The sequence below is a fragment of the Mauremys mutica genome, chromosome 21 (assembly GCF_020497125.1).
Source record: "Mauremys mutica isolate MM-2020 ecotype Southern chromosome 21, ASM2049712v1, whole genome shotgun sequence".
Taxonomy (NCBI): domain Eukaryota; kingdom Metazoa; phylum Chordata; order Testudines; family Geoemydidae; genus Mauremys; species Mauremys mutica.
In genome coordinates, this window is record NC_059092.1 from 16,509,493 (window position 1) to 16,530,508 (window position 21,016).

Below are 21,016 nucleotides of genomic sequence, written 5' to 3' on the forward strand. Positions count from 1 at the left end.
TCTGTAGCTTTTTTGACGCTGCTGCACATTGAGTGGATGTTTTCAGAGAACTATCCATAATGACTCCAAGATCTTTCTTGAGTGGTAACAGCTAATTTAGACTCCTCAAAGAATTCTAGTAGATTGGTGAAGCATGATTTCCCTTTACAAAAACCGGGTTGACTTTCCCCAACAAATTGTTAATCTATGTCTGACAATTTCATTCTTATAGTTTCAACCAATTTGCCTGATACTGAAGTTAGGCATACAGGTCTGATATTGCCAGGATCGCCTCTGCAGCCCTTTTTAAAAATTGGAGTCACATTAGCTATCCTCCAGCCATTTTGTACAGAAGCCAATTTAAATGATCGGTTACAAACTACAGTTAGTAGTGCTGAAGTTTCACATATGAGTTGCTTCAGGAATCTTGGGTGAATCCCATCTGGCCCTGGTGATTTATTACTGTTTAGCTTATCAATTTGTTCCAAAAACCTCCTCTAATGACACCTCAGTCTGGGACAGTTCCTCAGATTTGTCACCTAAAAAGAAGGTTCAGATTTGGGAATCTCCCTCACATCCTCAGCTGTGAAGACTGATGCAAAGAATTCGTTTAGTTTCTCTGCAATGGCCTTATCCTTGAATGCTCCTTTAGAACCTCGATGGTCCAGTGGCCCCACTGGTTGTTTAGCAGGCTTCCTGCTTTTGATGCACTTTTTTTTTAATTGCTATTACTTCTTGAATCTTTGGCTAGTTGTTCTTCAAATTCTGTTTTGGCCTTCCTAATTATATTTTTACACTTCATTTGCCAGAGTTTATGCTTCTTTCCATTTTCCTCACTGGGATTTAACTTCCACTTTTTAAAGGATGCCTTTTTGTCTCTCACGGCTTCGTCTCCTTTGTTTAGCCACGGTGGCACTTCTTTGGTTCTTTTATTATGTTTTTTAATTTAGGGTGTACATTTAAGTTGAGCCTCTATTATGGCAATTTCTCAGTAATAATGTGGTGTGACACTTTTTTTGTATTTTTATGACTGATTTGTAACCTAAAAGTGACAGTCCTGTGGCACCTTTATAGACTAACAGAAGTATTGGAGCATGAGCTTTCGTGGTTGAATACTCACTTTGTCGGATGCATGTCATGGAAATTTCCAGAGGCAGGTATAAATATGCAGGCAAGAATCAGGCCAGAGCTAACGAGGTTAGTTCAATAAGGGAGGATGAGGCCCTCTTCTGGCAGTTAAGGTGTGACCACCAAGGGAGGAGAAACTGCTTTTGTAGTTGGCAAGCCATTCACAGTCTTGGTTTAATCCTGAGCTGATGGTGTCAAATTTGCAAATGAACTGAAGCTCAGCAGTTTCTCTTTGAAGTCTGGTCCTGATGGTTTTTTTTGCTGCAGGATGGCTACCTTTAGATCTGCTATTGTGTGTCCAGGGAGGTTGAAGTGTTCTCCTACAGGTTTTTGTATATACTTCTGTCAGCCTATAAGGTGCCACAGGACTCTTTATTGCTTTTTACAGATCCAGACCAACCCGGCTCTCCCTTTGATAGTTTTTAAGTGAGGTGAAATGGGGGAGGGAGGCACACAAGACAAATCAGATTCCTGAAAGGGGTACAGTAGTCTGGAAAGATGGAGAGCCACTGGATTAGATCACTGGGGCTAGGGCACGGGTATCCGGAAACGAAATTGACTAAAATGTGACTATTTTCATTGTCAACCTCTCTGTGGTTATTTTCATACCTCTCCTTAAATAGGGAACATCTTCCCCAAACTAGTCCAGTAAGTCCTGTCCTATCAGATCCTTCCTCTAGACCCACTGCTGCTGTGATGCCTACAAGAAATCATCAGCTGAGTGGCTAAGTAAAGAACTAGTGGGGATTGCTGATCTCTCTCTCTCTCTCTCTCTCTCTCTTATATATACATATATACACACACACAGGAAAATAACTCCTGAAGGCTTCAGAACCACTAAACTGTGCACAAAGCCAGACTGTGTAAACATGTGGCCTTCTTTCTAATACCCTTGTTTTCCCTCCCCTTTCCATATTGTCTGATATGCATTTGCTGTGGCTGTTTCTCTTAAGTTAGGCCCTGATCCTGCAAACACTTATTCATGTTCTTAATTTTGCACACAAGAAATGACGTTAAAAATTGTATGTTTAGAGTTGGGTACAAACAGGGCATGTTTGCAGATCAGGGACCCAGACTCTTCAGGACAGGAACGATTCTTTGCTGTGTGTTTACACAGCATCTAGGACCAAAAGGGGTCTCAGTTCTGACTGGGATCTTTGGATGCTTCTAAAATTCTTTCAGGTTTAATCATTTAAAGCTGGTTCTCCTGTAACCCAGGGAAGACATTTTTCTTTTTAAAGTATGTTTCAAAAAGATATATTCAACTTGAACATTAATAAACTCATCAAATGACACTAGTAACAAAAGAAAAAATCCATATACTTCTATAAACATACTGCCTGTTAAATGATTCAGTAATGGGTGAATTACCAACTGCCCCACACACCAGAGAGATTCATCTTGCTGCTTTTTCCCTAAACACAACTTTTAGCTATGACACTGTCACTCTAACTTTAGTGTTAAAAATGTGACCGTTTTGAGAGAGGCTTCTTCAAATCATCAGACAATGGTCTCTGCTTAGTAAGACCAGCACCACACTGGAGGAGGAAGGAAAGAGATGGTGGCTGATTTTGAAGCACCCCCCCGTGTGACCCCAGCACCTGCCGGCAGCTAAGGCCTCTCGGGTGCTAAGCAGACCACACCCAACACTGGCACACTCTTGCATGTTGCTTGCACTGCCGCCAGGGACTGTGCCAGGTTCAGGTTTCCTAGGTGATACTTGTGCAGCAATGTCATTATGGAGGAAGATCTTGGACTGGATTAAGAGCGTGAGCGGCCCCAGATTTCTGTCTGGGCCAGTGTGCTGGGCTAGGAGAGTAGTTGATTAGGGGGGAGGGATGGCTCAGTGGTTTGAGCAGTGGCCTGCTAAATCTAGCGTTGTCAGCAGTGATTTCCCTACACCCCCCCTGAATTTTCCCAACACCCCCCCAAGTTTTGTGAGCTAGTTACATACCAATTTAGTGACTGTTTGGAAATCTGAATTTAAACTGAAACATTAATACACACTTTAAAAGCTTATACAGTGTATGGTAAAATATGTCAAGTATCAGAGGGGTAATCTGTGTTAATCTGGATCTGTAAAAGCAGCAAAGAATCCTGTGGCACCTTATAGACTAACAGACGTTTTGCAGCATGAGCTTTCGTGGGTGAATACCCACTTCTTCGGATGCAAGTAGTGGAAATTTCCAGGGGCAGGTATATATATGCAAGCAAGAAGCAAGCTAGAGATAACGAAGTTAGTTCAATCAGTGAGGATGAGGCCCTGTTCTACCAGTAGAGGTGTGAAAACCAAGGGAGGAGAAACTGGTTCTGTAGTTGGCAAGCCATTCACAGCCTCATCCTCCCTGATTGAACTAACCTTGTTATCTCTAGCTTGCTTCTTGCTTGCATATATATACCTGCCCCTGGAAATTTCCACTACTTGCATCCGAAGAAGTGGGTATTCACCCACGAAAGCTCATGCTGCAAAACGTCTGTTAGTCTATAAGGTGCCATAGGATTCTTTGCTGATAAAATATGTGTATCTGAAAAAGTATAATATATTTGAAAAGTATGAACATAGACTAGCTTCCTTGCTTCCTTATACAGCTGTTTTTTATGATGTCAGTGCATTCATTTAGTTGATGTTGGCCAACCTAATAATTTCCAATGATGATTTGTAAGCAAAGTCTAAATGAGTTCTCCCTGACAGCTAGTGATGAGCTGGGGGCTAAGGCTTCAGGGCCAGATTATATTTACATTCACACCTAATCTACCTAGGTATCCAGCAAACAGAGCTGTGTTGTCCAAGTGATAGATTTTGGCTGGGGTTGGGTTACAAACCACTTGAATGTCGGGGAAGGGGGGATGAAATGTTGTTCTTATTGTATGAGTAAAGGGCAGTAGAACTGTACTTAGGCTTTGGCTACACTTGCATTTCAAAGCGCTGCCGCGGCAGCGCTGCCGCGGCAGCGCTTTGAAGCGCTAAGTGTAATCAAAGCACCAGCGCTGGGAGAAAACTCTCCCAGCGCTGTCCGTACTCCACTTCCCTGTGGGGAATAACGGACAGCGCTGGGAGCGCGGCTCCCAGCGCTGGGGCTTTGACTACACTGGCACTTTGTAGCGCCGCAATTTGCAGCGCTGCAGAGGGTGTGTTTTCACACCCTGCTGCAGCGCTGCAAATTTGTAAGTGTAGCCAAGCCCTTAGTCTGTGATGATTTTAAGGCATCAAGAGAGAGGGTGGGGACCTGTCCCTCTCCACTGTTTAAAGACAGAGCTGATTAGGCTCTATAGTCTTTTGTTCTGTTAAGTGACCACTGCAGCTGAAATCACTGACAATCTGCTTAGTCCTGTTGTGGGGACAGTGTTCCTGTGGGTACAGTGTTTTTGTGTAAGAGACAGCCCAGACTGCACTAGCAGCAAGGTTCCCGCACTGAGAGCTCAGCTGAAATCACGGAGAGCTGGTGGAACCTCAAGAGACCAACTCGCAGAGGTCACAGTGGTAGGTGACAGCAGAAGGTCACTGTGCAGGGCCATTGGCAACAGAGTGGTAAAGTGAACCATGGCACAACGAACAGCCGTGGCCAGAGCAAACTGTGCCTTTTTGTCCCCCACCTGGAAGGTGTACTCACGTGAAAGCACCTCTGAACTCTGAGTCTCCACTGACCAAGGACAACACCGGTGAGTGGAGTGCGGTGGAGGGAAAAGTGAGGGGCATGTTAAATAAACATTTGTTTGTTGGACTATATTTTAGTCACTTTGCTCCAGAATGCTAGATTTGTGACTGGGAATGGAAACTTATATAAATATGTTTCCCAGTAGGCCAAGATTTTTAAAATGCAGTATTTGCCAAGGTTGTTATCTCACATTGTTGCTATCTTGAGAGGTCATTATGTTGGGGAGTTTCTGTACTAAACATTTTTATTATAATTAATTTTTACATAAGAATGGTCATACTGGGTCAGACCCATGGTCCATATAGCCCAGTACCCTGTCTTACAACAGTGGTCAAGGCCAGGTGCTTCAGAGGGAATGAATAGAACAGGGAATCATCAAGTGATCCATCCCCTGTTGCCCATTCCCAGCTTCTGGAAAACAGGCTAGGGACACTCAGAGCATGGCGTTGCATCCCTCTCATCCTGGCTAATAGCCACAGATGGACCTGTTCTCCAGGAATTTATCTAGTTCTTTTTAAAATCCTGTTATAGTTTTGGTCTTCACAGCATCCCCTGGCAAAGAGTTCCCTGGGCTGACTTTATATTGTGTGAAGAAATACTTCCTTTTGTTTTTTTAAAATCTGCTGCCTATTAATTTCATTGGGTGACTGCTAGTTCTTGTGTTATGTGAAGGATTAAATAAAATTTCCTTATTCACTTTCTTCACACCAGTCAAGATTTTGTCGACCTCTATCATATCCCCATTAGTCATCTCTTTTCTAAGCTGAAAATTCCCAGTCACTTTAATCTCTCCTCCTGTTTCATACCCCTGATCATTTTAGTTGCCCATCTCTGTACCTTTTCCAATTCCAATATATATATTTTAGGATGTGTGACCAGATCTACACACACTATTCAAGGTGTGCACGTACCATGGATTTATATAGAGGCAATATGATATTTTCTGTCTTATTATCTATCCCTTTCTTAATGATTCCCAACATTGTTTGCTTTTGTGACTGTTGCTGCACATGGAGTGGATGTTTTCAGAGATCTATCCACAATGACTCCAAGATCTCTTCCTTGAGTGTTAACAGCTAATTCAGATGCCATCATTTTGTATGTATAGTTGAGATTGCTTTCCAATGTGCATTACTTTGCATTTATCAGCATTGACTTTAATTTGCCATTTTGTTGCCCAGTCACCCAGTTTTGTGAGATCCCTTTGTAGATCTTCACAGTCTGCCTGGGACTTAACTATCTTGAATAATTTTGTATCATCTGCAAATTTTGCCACCTCACTGTTTACCCATTTTTCCAGATGAATATGTTGAATAGGACTGGTCCCAGTACTGACCCCTCAAGGATACCACTATTTATCTCTCTCCATTCTGAAAACTGATAATTTATTCCTACCCTTTGTTTCCCATCTTTTAACCAGTTACTGATCCATGAGAGGATCTTCCCTCTTACCCCATGATGGCTTACTTTTCAAAAGTCAATTTAAATTAAATACTTTTTTTTAATTTTTTTTTTTTAGAAATCTAGATCTGTTATGTGTTTTGGTGTAACTTGCATTTTCCTTATGTTAAATTTGGATTATCCTAACAAAACATTTACTTTATTCACTTTCTTCACATCAGTCAAGATTTTATAGACCTTTAGCATATCCCCCCTTAGGCCTTGTCTACACTACAGGACTATTTCGAATCTACTTAATTCGAATTTGTGGATTCGACCTTATGAAGTCGAATTTGTGTATCCATACTAAATACACTAATTCGAACTTCTGAGTCCACATTAACGGGGCCGGCGTCGACTTTCGAAGCGGTGCACTGTGGGAAGCTATCCCACAGTTCCCGCAGTCCCCGCTGCCCATTGGAATGCTGGGTAGAGCCCCCAATGCCTGCTGGGGGAAAAAATGTGTCGAGGGTGGTTTTGGGTAACTGTCGTCATTGAACCGTCAATCACGCCCTCACTCCCTCCCTCCCTGAAAACGCCTGCGGGCAATCTGTTCGTGCACTTTTCTGGTCAGTGACAGCGTGGACGCCACAGCACTGCAAGCATGGAGCCCGCTGCGATCCTCGCCGTTTTCTCCTCCTCGCACTTTATCGTCCACCTCTTCCACATTCAGCTGCTGAGAAATTGGGCTACTTTTCAATGGTTCTGCAAGCACTGGGGGACCATAGGGGACGTTTTACCAACATGAACGTCGTATGTCCGGGCAAGGTTCCTGATGCGTGTGTTCTCAGGAACTGTGGGCTGCTCAGACGCCTGCTGGAAGGTAGTTTCTTCCCGTACCACGAAATAACTGTTGTGGATGTGCATTTGCCTATAGTGATCCTCGGTGACCCAGCCTGCCCGCTAATGCACTTGCTCATGAAGCCCTATACAGGCGCCTGGGACAGCGACAAGGAACTCTTTAAATACCAGCGAGCAGCGTGACCTGTGACTGTTCAGTTTCTTTACAGAGAAGCTGAACCTGCCCCTGTTTCTTTACCCAGTTACTGTTGACTCTCCTCTTCGGTTAAATACCCCGTTCTCCCCGTTTCCTCCACTTCCAAGACACATGTAAAAATAAAATACATGTCACACTGTTACTGAGGAGAGGTTTCTTTATTCATGACTTTTCGTTAAAGGGTCGAAACTGGAACGCAGACTGCGGTGGGTAGGGTGTGCGCTGATGTAAAGACCGCCTCTAAACTCAAGGAATGACAGGCTCCTGCTCCTACAGCGGTCCGCATTGCCGGACTGCTTGTTTCAACGGAGCCTGCCATCCCTCCTTTTTGGGATTCTGTGTGCGGGGGGCTATGTGGCCTTGTGGCGGAGGAGGACGGATACAGATTCCTCTGCTGCGTGACTCAGCGGTCCACGACAAGGACCGCTGTATAAGATCTGTACCTGCCCTCCCCCGCTAAAAAGTCACATCCCCACCGCCCACACAGAACCTGGAAACCACCTCCCATACCGACCACGGTGCCTGCTGACTGCACTGTGTGTGTTACCCGCTGCTGATCCGGCCCCCGTGTCTGTACCCTGCGAAAGGTGCCTGTCCTATGCAATTAGCAACGCACTTCCCCACGCACCCCATTCAAACACAGTCTTCAGTGAAGAAACATGACGGAAACAGTACTTAACAGCAAAGTATTTTTATTACTTAAGTACACAGTTATGGGATGGGACTGGGATTGGGACTTGTTTGAGTCCGGAAGGGAAGGACTTATGCAAACGTAGGGTAGGAGAGCTTTTGGTTACTTGAGCACTCTGCTGGGGTGCAGTGACAGTATTCACGGCCCAGGGCGGGCATCCTCCTGGTTATTTGAGGTGAGGGGGGAATGTGACTTTGTGGCGGGGGAGGGCAGTTGCAGAGATACTGCCGGGGGCTCTGTCCTGCAGCGGTCCTGCAGAACATACACAAGTCGCCGGAGCGTGTCCGTTTGCTCCCTCAGTAGTACAAGCATTGCTTGAGTCGCCTGCTTGTGTTCCTCACGCCACCTCTCCTCCCATTCGCTGTGTGAGCGCTGGTACAGAGAGACTTTCTCCCTCCACTGCCTCTGCTGGTCCGCCTCGGCTAGGTAGCAGCCCACACATTCATCGAAAATCGTGTCCCTTGTCTTTTTCTTTCGCCGCCTAATCTTCGCCAGCCTCTGCGAGGTGGATGCAGTGGCAGGTCTGGAGACAGTGGAAGCTGTGAGATGGGAAACAGTTAGTTAATTCCTTGCAATGATACTTTTTTGCGAACAATTAACTGAGTCTAGGCTGTCTCTGTGAATTTTTTGTTGAGACCCCTGTGCCTGCTGTTGCACAAATCATTTGCGCGGTGGATTCTGGGTAAATGTCGCCAGTCATTCCTTCCTCCGGGAAAGCAATGGCAGACAATCATTTCGAGCACGTTTTCCATGAAATGCCCTGGCACACGCCATAGCGTGGCAACAATGGACCCTATTTTGCCTTTTGTGTATGTCACCGTATGTGTACTGGATGCCGCTGACAGAGGCGGACCAGCAGCGCTACACAGCAGCATGCTTATGCTTTTGCATGACAGCAGCGATGGTTACCAGGCATACTGCCCCGTCTACCATACCATGAACTGGTAAGAAGATGGTAATAAGATGGTCATGGTTACCTGTCCTTTTGCACTGCGCCATTTGGTGCTGTCATAAGTGCCCCTGGTCGATCAGCCAGGGGCGCAAAAGCAAAATTTGGGAATGACTCCCCGAGTCAATCCCTCCTTTTTGGGTATCTAAAAATAGAATCAGTCCTGCCTAGCTTATGGGCAAGTGTACTAGAGAACCACTGTATCATACAACCAGAGACCACAGCTGCTCTCTGTCCAATCCTGCATAAATTTTGAGCTGAACGCTATTCACAGGGTGTGCTCCTGAAACAACCCCACCTGTTCATTCCATTCTTCCCCCAGCCTTCCTGGGTTCCAATACCATTGTCCCCCCACTTGTGTGATGAAGTAATATAGAATGCATGAATAAGACACAGGTAGTCGTTTGTGAGAAATGAGTGGAAGGAAGCCTCCAGCTGCAATGATAGTCCAGAGATGACATTAAGGGGTGTGGAGGAGGGAGCCACTCATCCCTCTGCTAGTCCAGGGGCAATTGAATCTTTTCTTTACAATGAAGGGTGGGGGCTGATGGAGCTCAGCCCCCTGTTGCAATGATGAGGACGGTTACCAGCCATACTGCACCATCTACCATGAAAAATTAGCAACAGGCGGCCTTGACCGACCTGTTCCAAGCAAGTTGGTACGGTCGTTATGGTTACCAGTCCTTTTGCACTGCCCCATGTGCCAATAGGCTGATGATGAGGATGGATTTCCATCTTATTGTACCATCAGCCATCCATAGCGTGGGGGGAGCAAGGATGTTGGTGTTGAGTGCTGCACCATCGCGTCTATCTGCAGCATTCAGTACAGATACGGTGACATGTAAAAGAGTCAACAGAGGATTGTTTTCCCTTTAACTTCTGGGGGTCGGGGGGCTGCGTAAATTGCCGAGCTATGCCCCGACCCACCGCGGACACTGTGTTTGACCCTAGAAGCATTTGGAGATCAGCCAAGAATGCAAATGCTTTTTGGAGACAGCAGGAACTGTGGGATACCTTGCGTCCTCATTCCCCCCTCCCTCCATGAGCGTCCATTTGATTGTTTGGCTTTCCGTTACGCTCGTCACGCAGCTGCGTGCTGAGTCTGTGCTATGCCGTCTGTCCGTTTATTTATTAAAAATACTTTGGACCAGGCGTAACGTAACATTTCTTCCCCTACTTAGATGCAGGAGTCTCCGAGCGAGATCACCGTGAGGACGGGCACTGAAGGAGATAGAGAGCGCATGCTGCGTGAAATCTAGCACGAACCACGGACCTCTGCAGCCGTGCTCTGGGAGGCAGTGCTCCCTGAATACCGCATGAAAGCCTCGCGCGGAAAAGTGTGCTACCACGGAGCACCCAATAAGGCAGCTCTCCCCAGGAACCTCCTGCTGATGCTTATCGATTAACGGCAGGAGAGCTTCGTGGCATTCTCCCAGGAGGATTTCTGTTCTATCACCATATATACAGAGACCTCCTTTTCACACACTTCAGATTCCTGTTATATTAAGAATAAAAGTTAACATGGTTAAAGCACTTACCGACAGATCCTACCCCTGATTCAGGATCCGGGTTCCTGGCCGGGGAGGGTTGGTAGGGGATCTCCGTGACGGTGATGAATAGATCCTGGCTGTCGGGGAAACCAGCGTTGTAAGCGCTATCGCCTGCCTCGTCCTCCACAAACCCTTCCTCATCTTCCCCGTCCGTGAACATCGTCGAGGAACTGTCCGTCGACACTGTCCCATCATCAGAGTCCATGGTCACTGGTGGGGCAGTGGTGGCAGGCTCCGTAGCGTCCGTTGGCCGCTTTGATTTTTTGGTAGGCTTGTCTGGGGTCCTTGATTTTCACGCGGCGCTGCGTTGCATGACGGCTGTATCCTCTGTCTGGATCATGGCTTTGGAGACCTTCTCGTAGGTCTTTGCATTCCGTTCGTTGGAGCGCAGCTCCGAAAGCACAGACTCCTCGCCCCACACACCGATCAGATCGAAGAGTTCCCGGTCAGTCTATGCCGGGTCCCTCTTTCTATTCAGAGATTACATGAACTCCTCTGCTGGAGAGCTCTGCATTGCTGCCGGTGCTGCGGAGCTCGCCCCGATGTGCAACCAGAACGTCAGATTCAAACCGCCCAGACAGGAAAATGAATTCAAATTTTCGCGGGTCATTTCCTGTGTGGCTGGGCAGAGAATCCAAGCTCGGGCTGCTGCCCAGAGCGTCAACAGAGTGGTGCAGTGTGGGATAGCTCCCGGAGCTACTAAGTTCGATTTCCATCCACACCTAGCCTAATTCGAACTAGCCATGTCAAATTTAGCGTTACTCCACCTGCCGGGGTGGAGTACCAAATTCGAACTAAAGAGCCCTCTAGTTCGAATTAAATGGCTTCCTGGTGTGGACGGTTGAGCGGTTAGTTCGAATTAACGCTGCTAAATTCGAATTAAAGTCCTAGTGTAGACCAGGCCTAAGTTGTCTCTTTTCTAAGCTGAAAATTCCCAGTCATTTTAATTTCTTCTCCTGTTTCATACCCCTAATCATTTTAGTTGCCCATCTCTGTACTTTTTGCATTTCCAGTATGTCTTTTTTGGGATAAGGTAACCAGATCTGCACACAGTATTCAAGGTGTACATGTGCCATGGATTTATATAGAGGCAATATGATATTTTCTGTCTTATTATCTATCCCTTTCTTAAAAAAGCAAAGGTTTCAGAGGAGCAGCCGTGTTAGTCTGTATTGCAAAAAGAACATAAGCTTTTGTGGGCTACATCCGTTGAAGTGGACTGTAGCCCACGAAAGCTTATGCTCAAATAAATTTGTTAGTCTCTAAGGTGCCACAAGTGCTCCTGTTCTTTTTAAAGAAGCAAACAGAATGTTGGGAATCACTGACTGCCACTGCACACTGAGTGGATGTTTTCAGAGAACTATCCACAATGACTGCAAGATCTTTCTTGAGTGTTAACAGCTAATTCAGACTCCTTCATTTTGTATGTATAGTTGAGATTGTTTTCCAATGTACATTACTTTGCATTTATCAACATTAAATTTCATCTGCCATTTTTGTTGCCCAGTCACCCACTTTTATGAGATCCCTTTGTAGTTCTTCGCAGTCTGCCTGGGACTTACCTATCTTGAATAGTTTTGTATCATCTGCAAATTTTGCCACCTCACTGTTTACCCATTTTTCCAGATCATTTATGAATATGTTGAACAGCACTGGTCCCAGTACCGACCCCTCAGGGATACCACTATTTATCTCTCTCCATTCTGAAAACTGATAATTTATTCCTAACCTTTGTTTCCCATCTTTTAACCAGTTACTGATCCATGAGAGGATCTTCCCTCTTACCCTATGATGGCTTACTTTTCAAAAGTCAATTTAAATTAAATACTTTTTTTTTAAATGTATATATTTTTTAGAAATCTAGACCTGTTATGTGTTTTGGTGTAACTTGCATTATTCTTATGTTAAATTTGCATAATCCTAACAAAACATTTACTTTATTCATATCTCTTTTACATATCTCATTGGTCCTGACACCCCCCCTGTAAATTCGAACACCCCCCCTAATTTCAATTCCTGGGGAAACCACTGGTTGTGAGTTCACTGCTTGAGGGGGCTTTTTAGGGAACTGGGGTAAAAATCTGTCTGGGGATTGGTCCTGCTTTGAGCAGGGGGTTGGACTAGATACCTCCTGAGGTCTTTTCCAACCCTGATGGTCTAGAGGGAATCGGTCTACAGCTCAGCTGTGGTGTGAGTTTGGGACAGCGGGGGGAGCCCCTTGCCTGGGGCTTGGAGCTGTCTGGGGTCTGTACCCCGCCCCCATGTTCACGTCCCCTGTAGTGTGGCTGCAGCCCCCGGGCGATGGGGGAGGGAAATGGAGACGGGGTTACACGAGGGGGAAATTGTCCAAAACTTCCCTTGTTTAAAAATAAAGGCGAAGCTGAGCCCGGAGCCGGCCCCACCCTGGGGGCAGGTTGCTGCCGCTGATTGGCTCCCTGGGGGCCCGCTAGGGGCGGAGGGGGCGTGGCTGGGCCGGGAGGGGGGGATAAGCCGGGGCTCGCTGCCGCGGGAGCCGCTCGGGCTCGGACGCACCTGGCGGCAGGTGGGGCCGGACGCGCGGGAGGCAGCAGCGAGCGGCGGCCGGGGGCTGCTGAGCGGGGAGATGCTGCGGGATCGGACTCTCCGGCTGCAGTACGGGAGCCGCATGGAGGCGGTGTCCGTGCTGGGCACCCAGATCTCCGCCGACGTATACGGGTGAGTGTCGGTCCCCGGGGCAGCGTCCCGGCACCCTTCCCGGGTGACCCCTGCACCCCCGGGTGACCCTTCCCCCCTACACCCCCGGGGCACCCTTCCCCCCTGAACCCACCTGTGTGACCCCAGCACCCTTCCCCTGCTACACCCCCCGGGTGACCCCAGCACCCCTGGGCACCTAGCACCCTTCCCCTGCCGCACCCCCCCGGGTGACCCCAGCACCCTTCCCCTGCCGACCCCAGCACCTGGGCACCCTTCCCCCTGCACCCCTCGGGTGACCCCAGCACCTGGGCACCCTTCCCCCTGCACCCCTCGGGTGACCCCAGCACCTGGGCACCCTTCCCCCTGCACCCCTCGGGTGACCCCAGCACCTGGGCACCCTTCCCCCTGCACCCCTCGGGTGACCCCAGCACCTGGGCACCCTTCCCCCTGCACCCCTCGGGTGACCCCAGCACCTGGGCACCCTTCCCCCTGCACCCCTCGGGTGACCCCAGCACCTGGGCACCCTTCCCCCTGCACCCCTCGGGTGACCCCAGCACCTGGGCACCCTTCCCCCTGCACCCCTCGGGTGACCCCAGCACCTGGGCACCCTTCCCCCTGCACCCCTCGGGTGACCCCAGCACCTGGGCACCCTTCCCCCTGCACCCCTCGGGTGACCCCAGCACCTGGGCACCCTTCCCCCTGCACCCCTCGGGTGACCCCAGCAACTGGGCACCCTTCCCCCTGCACCCCTCGGGTGACCCCAGCACCTGGGCACCCTTCTCCCCCGCACCCCTCGGGTGACCCCAGCACCTGGGCACCCTTCTCCCCCACTGCACCTCCAGGCACTCTTCCCCTGCCACACACACTGTGACCCCAGCACCTGGGCACCCTTCCCCCCCCCACCACACACACACTCTGCACCCCCAGGCTGTAACCCCAGGCACCCTTAGAATAATAGAATCTCAGGGTTGGAAGGGACCTTGGGAGGTATCTAGTCCCACCCCCTGCTCAAAGCAGGACCCTTCCCCTGCCACACACCCCCATGTGACCCCAGCACCTGGGCACCCTTCCCCGCTGCAACCCCCCCCCCACTGCACCCCCAGGCACCCTTCCCCTGTTGCAGACACTCACTGTGCCCCTGGGCACCCAGGCACCCTTCTTCTGCTGTACCTACCCCCCCACACACACCCCTTACACTGAAGCACCCTTCCCTTATTGCATCCACCAACACACTGCCCCTGCAGCCTTCCCTTGGCACCTCTCCCTGATCCACCCACTTACTGCTCCATCTACACCCAGGCACCTTTCACCTCCTGATCTCAGCCAGTGCTCACTGCTCCCCCATTCCCCGCAGCAAGGAATTATTTTTCTTTTGTAGCTGTAATGCCCCATCCTCCTTCCTGCAGCTCACCTGCCCTGTTACGGGTTCCCCATCCCGCCCCTTTGCACCCATCTCCCCTCCCCTAGCAAGCTCCTATTTAATGTGTGGTCACTTAAATGCTACTTAAGCAGTGCCTGGGGGATTGCAATCCAGCATGTGAAGGGTGTGTGTGTGTGTGACATGTGGGTGTCAGTCAGTCATGGCCCCAGGAGCAGCTGGTGGCAGAGTCAGATTCTGTCCTGAGCCCTGGATTCCTTCACTTCTGATGTTGCTGCTGCTGCATGTGCTGGGGCAGGAGGTGGTGGAGTGGTTTGCCAGCTCCGGAGCAGGCCTGACCCAACCTTGCCACGTCCCTGGGACTTCCAGTGGTGTAAGATGCAACTTTTTTAAAAAAAGAACAAAAATCAGGTCTCTTCACTTGTCCATCGGAGGTGCCTGGGGGGGTGAGAGCGATGTCAACAGGGCGGTGGCTGTGGCGTTCTTTCTTGTATAATGTAAGTAGCAAGGCATCCAAGGATCACAACACCGTGAACCTTGGTGGAGATGCCAGCTGGATTTCCCCACACACCCCCCTTTCTGTGGAGCACTCTGTTCCCATGGGTGTCGCTGGCTGGTTGTGCCCGTCCTCCACTGCTAAAAGGAGCTGTTTGCAGGAAACACAATCTCTGCTTCCCTTTCCAGGACACTGACACCAGCCGCTTCTTAGGTTGAATGTGGCTTGAGAAAACACAAGATTTTGACCTTGGCAACATTAAAGAAATTTGCACCTGTGCAAACAGATTGATGCAATTATCCCCGGGCAAAGTCCTTAACATAAACACGCGGCACTGTGCAAGGGCATACAGCAGCAGGGCAGCATAATCCAGTCACCAAAGCAAACAGCACTGGCATAAATCCCCTCTTTGCACCAGTGCAGCACGTCTTTACGAGAGGGCTGCATCACAGTAGTGACTTGCACTGATGGGGATTTCCTTAATCTAGAGCCAGCTTTTGTGTCATGTCTGTGGATCTCAAAGCCCTTCAAGTATTCATTACCAGCCACCTCGTGGCAGCTCCTTGCTCTAGTCTAGTGCTCTTCATCAGTGGCTCTCAACACACTTTATAAAGGAGTTCAGTATCATTATCCCCATTTCACAGATGAGGCAACTGAGGCCCAGGGAGGGGAAGCGACTTGTCCAAGGTCACACAGAAAGCCAAACACAGACCTGGAAATAGAACCCAGGTCTCCTGATGCCCAGTCCAGTGTTCTGGCCACTAGGTCACACTGATACCCTGAGGCCAGTATTAATCCTCATTTGCTAATAGGTATGCTGCAGGGAGACTTCCCAGCACTTTCATTGCCCTGGGTGCGGGCAACACACCACACTATGCAGCAGCAGGCTAAAAAGGCTTGTAGATGCTTTAAAGGTCTGTGCTCAGACAGCCTCAAATTTGTAATTATGGCTGCAAAATTCAAATCCAGCAGTCACTGACACCCCAGTGATTGGGGGTGGTTTGATATGGGATTTTGGTTCAGCTCTTCAGCGTTGAGGCAAAGCCACAAAATTCAGATCTGGGGTGTCCCGGTCCAGGTTCTGTTCATTGCCTCTGAAGCTTCTGGTACTGGCCACTGTTGGAAGACAGGACACTGGGCTGGCTGGACCATTGCTCAGACCCAGTGTGGCCGTTCTCCTGTGTCCTATCTGATGCATGCTCTGTGTGAGGAGTGTGCTCTGCCTTTACAGATGGATAGGCTCAGTGATCTGAATGGTCCTCCATGCATAACGTCTGTGATCCTTATGGAATTCTGATGACTTTATTTACGAGTTACATATTATTTCTAGGAAGATGTCATGCAGCTGGTAGAGCTATGCTGCAAAACAGCTGGTCAGCAGGTGGTAAGCTGGGAAGGGAATAAACATTTAGCTGTCCCTTTGTGGTCCAGGAGATATATTGTCTATATTTTTAACAGCCAGCCATCAGCTATGAGCTCTCTTAATCCAATATAAACCGTTGTTATCATTGTAAACTCTTATTTACGGCTGATGGTGCTCCGTTCCTCCTTCAAACAGCACTTTTCCTGGCCCTCTGCCATGGTGCTGGCAAATAGTCCCTTGGGCTTTTAAAAACCGGGCCGCTGTGAACCCAGGGAAGCAGAGCTTTAAAGACTTTAGAGAGACATATTTGCATGAAGCAAAGCATCCGTGCTGGGCACTGTCTGTGAATGGGTTAGATTTGCAGACCCTTTGCGTGGAGGGTGGAAATGCGATGTTCTCCGTCAGAAATGGACCCATGGCGCCCTGAAATGATCAGGGGAAAACGTGGTCCGACAGTAACACTCTACGTCATGTTGTAAGCAGCTAGAGGATAATAGGGTGATAACTAATAGCCGGCATGGACTTGCCAAGAATAAATTACGCCAGACTTTCCTTTTCTGATGGGGAAACTGGCCTAGTGGAATGGGAGGAAGCAGTAGACATGATTTATCTCCATTTTAATAAGGCTTTTGGCTCAGTCCCATGTGCAGCGTTGTTTGTAGCCGTGTTGGTTCCAGGATAACTCTCTCCAGCCCAGCAGGAGTTGATCCTATAAAAGATGTTACCTCCCCCACCTTGTCTCTCACAGTCCCACGTGACGTTCTCAGAAGCAAAGCAGGGAAATGCAGTCTAGATGAAACTACTATAAAGTGGGTGGACAGCTGGTTGAAAAACTGTACTCAAAGAGGAGTTGTCAATGGTTTGCTGTCAAACTGGGAGAACATATCTAATGGGGTCCCGCAGAGGTCTGTCCTGGCTCTAGTACTGGTCAATATTTTCATTAATGACTTGGATAACAGAGGGGAGAATATGCTTATAAAAATGTATGGATGACACCGAACTGGGAGGGGTTGCAAGCACTTTGGAGGACAGGATCCAAATTCAAAGGGACCTTGATAAATGGTAGAATTGGTCTGAGATCAACAAGGTGAAATTCAGTAAAGACCAGTGCGAAGTACTGTACTGGAAGAGAAAAAATGAAACGCACAGCTACAAAATGAGGAATTACTGCCTAGGCAGTAATACTACTGAAAAGGACGTGGGGGTTCGAGTGGATCATAAATGGAATCTGAGCCAGCAATGCGATGCAGTTGCACAAAGGGATGTATTAACAGGGGTGTTGTATGTAAGACACAGGCGGTAATTGTTCCACTGGTGAGACCTCAGCCAGAGAACTGTGTCCAGTTCTGGGCACTACTCTTTGGGAAACCTGTGGACAAATTTGAGAGAGTCTGGAGAGGAGCAACAAGAATGACGAAGGGTTTAGAAAACCTGATCTATGAGGAAAGGTGAAAAAACTGGACATGTCGTCTTAAGAGAAGAAGACTGATAACAGTCTTCAAATATGTGCAGGGCGGTTCGAAAGAGGATGGTGATCTATTGTTCTCCATGGCCACTAACTCGAGATTTAGATTAGATATTAGGAAAAGCGTTGTAACTTCAAGGCTATGTAAGCACTGGTCAGGTTACCTAGAGAGGTTGTAGAATTGCCATCCTTGGAGGTTTTCAAGAACAGGTTGGACAAACCCCTATCAGGCAGGGCTAGATTAAGGCATAAGCTAACTAAGCTATAGTTTAGGGCCTTGCAATATGAGGGCCCTCTAAAAAAGAAAAATCTGACTCCATTTCAAAGGTTATCAAAATCAGTTGATAAACAAAGGAGATATGGTGGGGCGGGGGGGGGGGGATTCTCTCTAGATATCGACGTTTTCATTCAAATATGACAAATATACACATCTGCCTACACAAATACCCTTACCCGTCACTAATTGTTCATTATTGACAGGTGGGAGGTCAGGGCTGAGGAAAAAACGATAACTGCACTTGTAAAGTTAGTATTTCTACGAGTAATTCTGCTAAGGCCGCGTTTTGTTGGCAAGCTGCTATTGGTAACGTTCTGACCATGCCTTCATAACTTATTTCAATAAATAAATCTCACTGCCGATAAAACCAGGAAAAATGTGAGGTCGGAGACGGCAGTGTCGTGACGCAATCCTGGCAAGCTAATACTCATATGGGACTCATCCTAGGAGTGATGTCACATATAAAGTCCCCCTTGGCTGGTAATAGCCGGAAGGCCACCATCTTTTGTTTACGGTCCAGACGCACAGTCGTATAGTGCCTTCGCTCCTGTTTTTCTCTGTTTTCTTAGGTGTTTGTGTGTGTTCTTCTTCTGATCTGTACATACGGACAGTTGTATGTCTTGCTGAACACGCTGCTTTCATGCGCTAGCCGTGCTTCACGTGATTGTTTGCAGGGGATTGTCTTATGGACTTGGGTCGAGTGGATCTTGAGGAGGATAAATTTGTGTTGGCTTCCCTCTGTCAGTTTCGGGAACCTTCGCAGTAAATATCAGAGTGCTGATGAAAGGATAAATAGAGGGTTTTGAGAGAAGTGAAGGAAGATGTATCAAAATATTCTGAGTACTCGGTGAGCAAGTTATTTCAAACTATGTGCATATATGATTTGTAGGCTATTACAATATTCATTATATTTGCTTGAATATAGGCTAGTTTTTCTGACTTTCTCAGTGCTTATCTGGAGATTACCAGTCTTTTTCCTGGAAAATTCTTTCTTTCTCTTTCGCACATATAGCTTGTTGTCATTCTGTGTGTCCAAGGTGTTTACTTGAGATTAATTAGTGGTCCTGGGGGAGACCGAGGATAGAGAAGTGAATGCAAAGAGAGATCTCTGCCTAGAAAAAGCTTTTCCTGCAGCAATCTACCCTAAGCATTCTGTGCATTGAAAGTGACGAACTCCGTAGCTTATCATTCGAGGACATCACCAGTGACTTTGTTCTCCAAAAATCATGAAAGAAAATGCGTTTAAAATTAACGTGATGTGCGAACAGACATATGGCAGGTTGCTTCTAATAAGTAAGCTGGTCTGTGTAACTGTAACTGCTTCTGGGTTCCTGTAGCTATAAAGTTTTCATATCTACTAATTAAGAAATCGGAGACGAAAATGTTAATTTGAAACTATTTTATAATGCAAACAGGCATCTTGCAAAATGTTTTAGTTAGATGATTATTCTATTTTTACAAGTTTGCCTTTGTATCTATGCAACCATAAAGCTTTCGTGTTTAATTATTGTCACAGAAAGGACATTGAATATATAATTCATTTATTTTCTTGGTATGGGGCCTCTTACACCTGACATACATTCTGAAGCCCTAAACTCATAACCAGGCCCTGTCAGGGCTGGTCTAGATATACATGGTCCTGCCTCAGCACGGGAGGCTGGACTAGGTGGCTTCTCAAGGTCCCTTCCAGCCCTACAGTTCTAAGATTCTCCCTACCCAGCTGGTCCCCATCACCATAGTACCCGAGTGCATCCTAATGATTAATGGATTTTTTTTCCCCCTTTGCAACACCCTGTGAGGTATCAGGTGAGACTGAGTGACTTGCCCAGTGTCACACAGAAAGCCTAAGGCTGAGCTGGGATATGAACCCAGGTCTCCTAAGTCCCTGTCCACTAGACCGCGCTACCCCGTCGAATGAAGTTGGCGGGAGCTGTGTGTGTGTATGTACCAGGCTTTTTAAGAATGTGCTTGGGATCCTCGATACTTAGAGGATGTTAAGGGGTTGGTTTGAATTTAGTCATCACTACGCTGCTGAGAATTAAAAAAAAAAAAAAAAGTAGTTCTTTATTGTCCAGATCATAGGCACCGACTCTGTGGGTGCTCCGGGGCTGGGTAAAAAATAGTGGGTCCTCAGCATCTACCAGCAGCCCTGTCAATCAGCTCCTCCCCCAGCCCTCCCACCCACCGGTGCCCCCTCCAATCAGCACCTCCTGTCTGCCTCGGATCAAGTGTTTAGCAGCAAGCAGGAGGCTCTGGGGTGGGAGGAGTGAGGGCAGGGCATGCTCAGGGAGAGGGGCAGAATGGGGGTGGGAAGAGGTGGGGCAGGGGTGGAGCCTTGGGCAAAGGGGTGGAGTGCGGGTTGAGCACCCATAGGGAAAGTGGAATGTTAGCGGAAGTTTTTCTCATCCGCTCCAGAAGGCTGGGCCCTGTTTTCTAAACACTTTTCACACCATAGCTCCCATAAAAGCCGATGAGCGGAACTTTGCTGCCGTTTACAACCGCCCCAGCCTGCTCCAAGTTCATGGCCACTCCTTGGAAATCAATGGCGTCACCCCAGTGTTTAGCAGAATCCAGCCTGATGGTTTTCACTCCCCCTGCAGTCTGTGCAGCAGGAACCTAACCGCTCGCAGGGCTCCACTTGCACCACTGCTCTTGGCAACGCTGCAGAGAGACTTTTTCCCACGACGAGGCACAATGGAATCGCTGTCGCTCTATTTCTGCTCTATTGGACGTCCTGAGCCAGTGGGGAGAAAATAATCTGTCTGTCAGAGGAGGGCGTTTCTATAGAACTTTTGTCTATTGGGGTTATTACAAACACATGGTCAGATGCGCATTATGAATTTTAGGATTTCACCGGGCTGGGGGAGGGGTTGGCAGCCCAAAGAAACAATTAATACAAGCAGCTGTCTAAAAATGATGCTCTTCTCATTCCCTTTTCTCTCTTCTCTTTCTCTCTGCCCCTCCACGTAGTATC

At 48.0% G+C, this 21,016-nt stretch overlaps 1 protein-coding gene across 6 annotated transcripts in view; it reads left to right on the forward strand.

The window, feature by feature from the left end:
• The window catches only part of LOC123354232 (protein-arginine deiminase type-2-like), a 162,121-nt gene that overhangs the window by 71,001 nt on the left and 70,104 nt on the right, over nucleotides 1-21,016 (forward strand). For 2 of the 6 annotated variants that reach the window (XM_044996050.1, XM_044996052.1), the window contains exon 1: nucleotides 12,940-13,084. The exons of 3 other annotated variants lie outside the window; for them this stretch is intronic. In XM_044996050.1, the coding sequence (XP_044851985.1) occupies nucleotides 12,993-13,084 (92 nt within the window). In that variant the 5' untranslated portion in view covers nucleotides 12,940-12,992. Of the gene's footprint in view, nucleotides 1-2,773; nucleotides 2,877-12,939; nucleotides 13,085-21,016 lie in introns of those variants that run through there. One more of the 6 variants, XM_044996056.1, reaches the window with a different exon arrangement.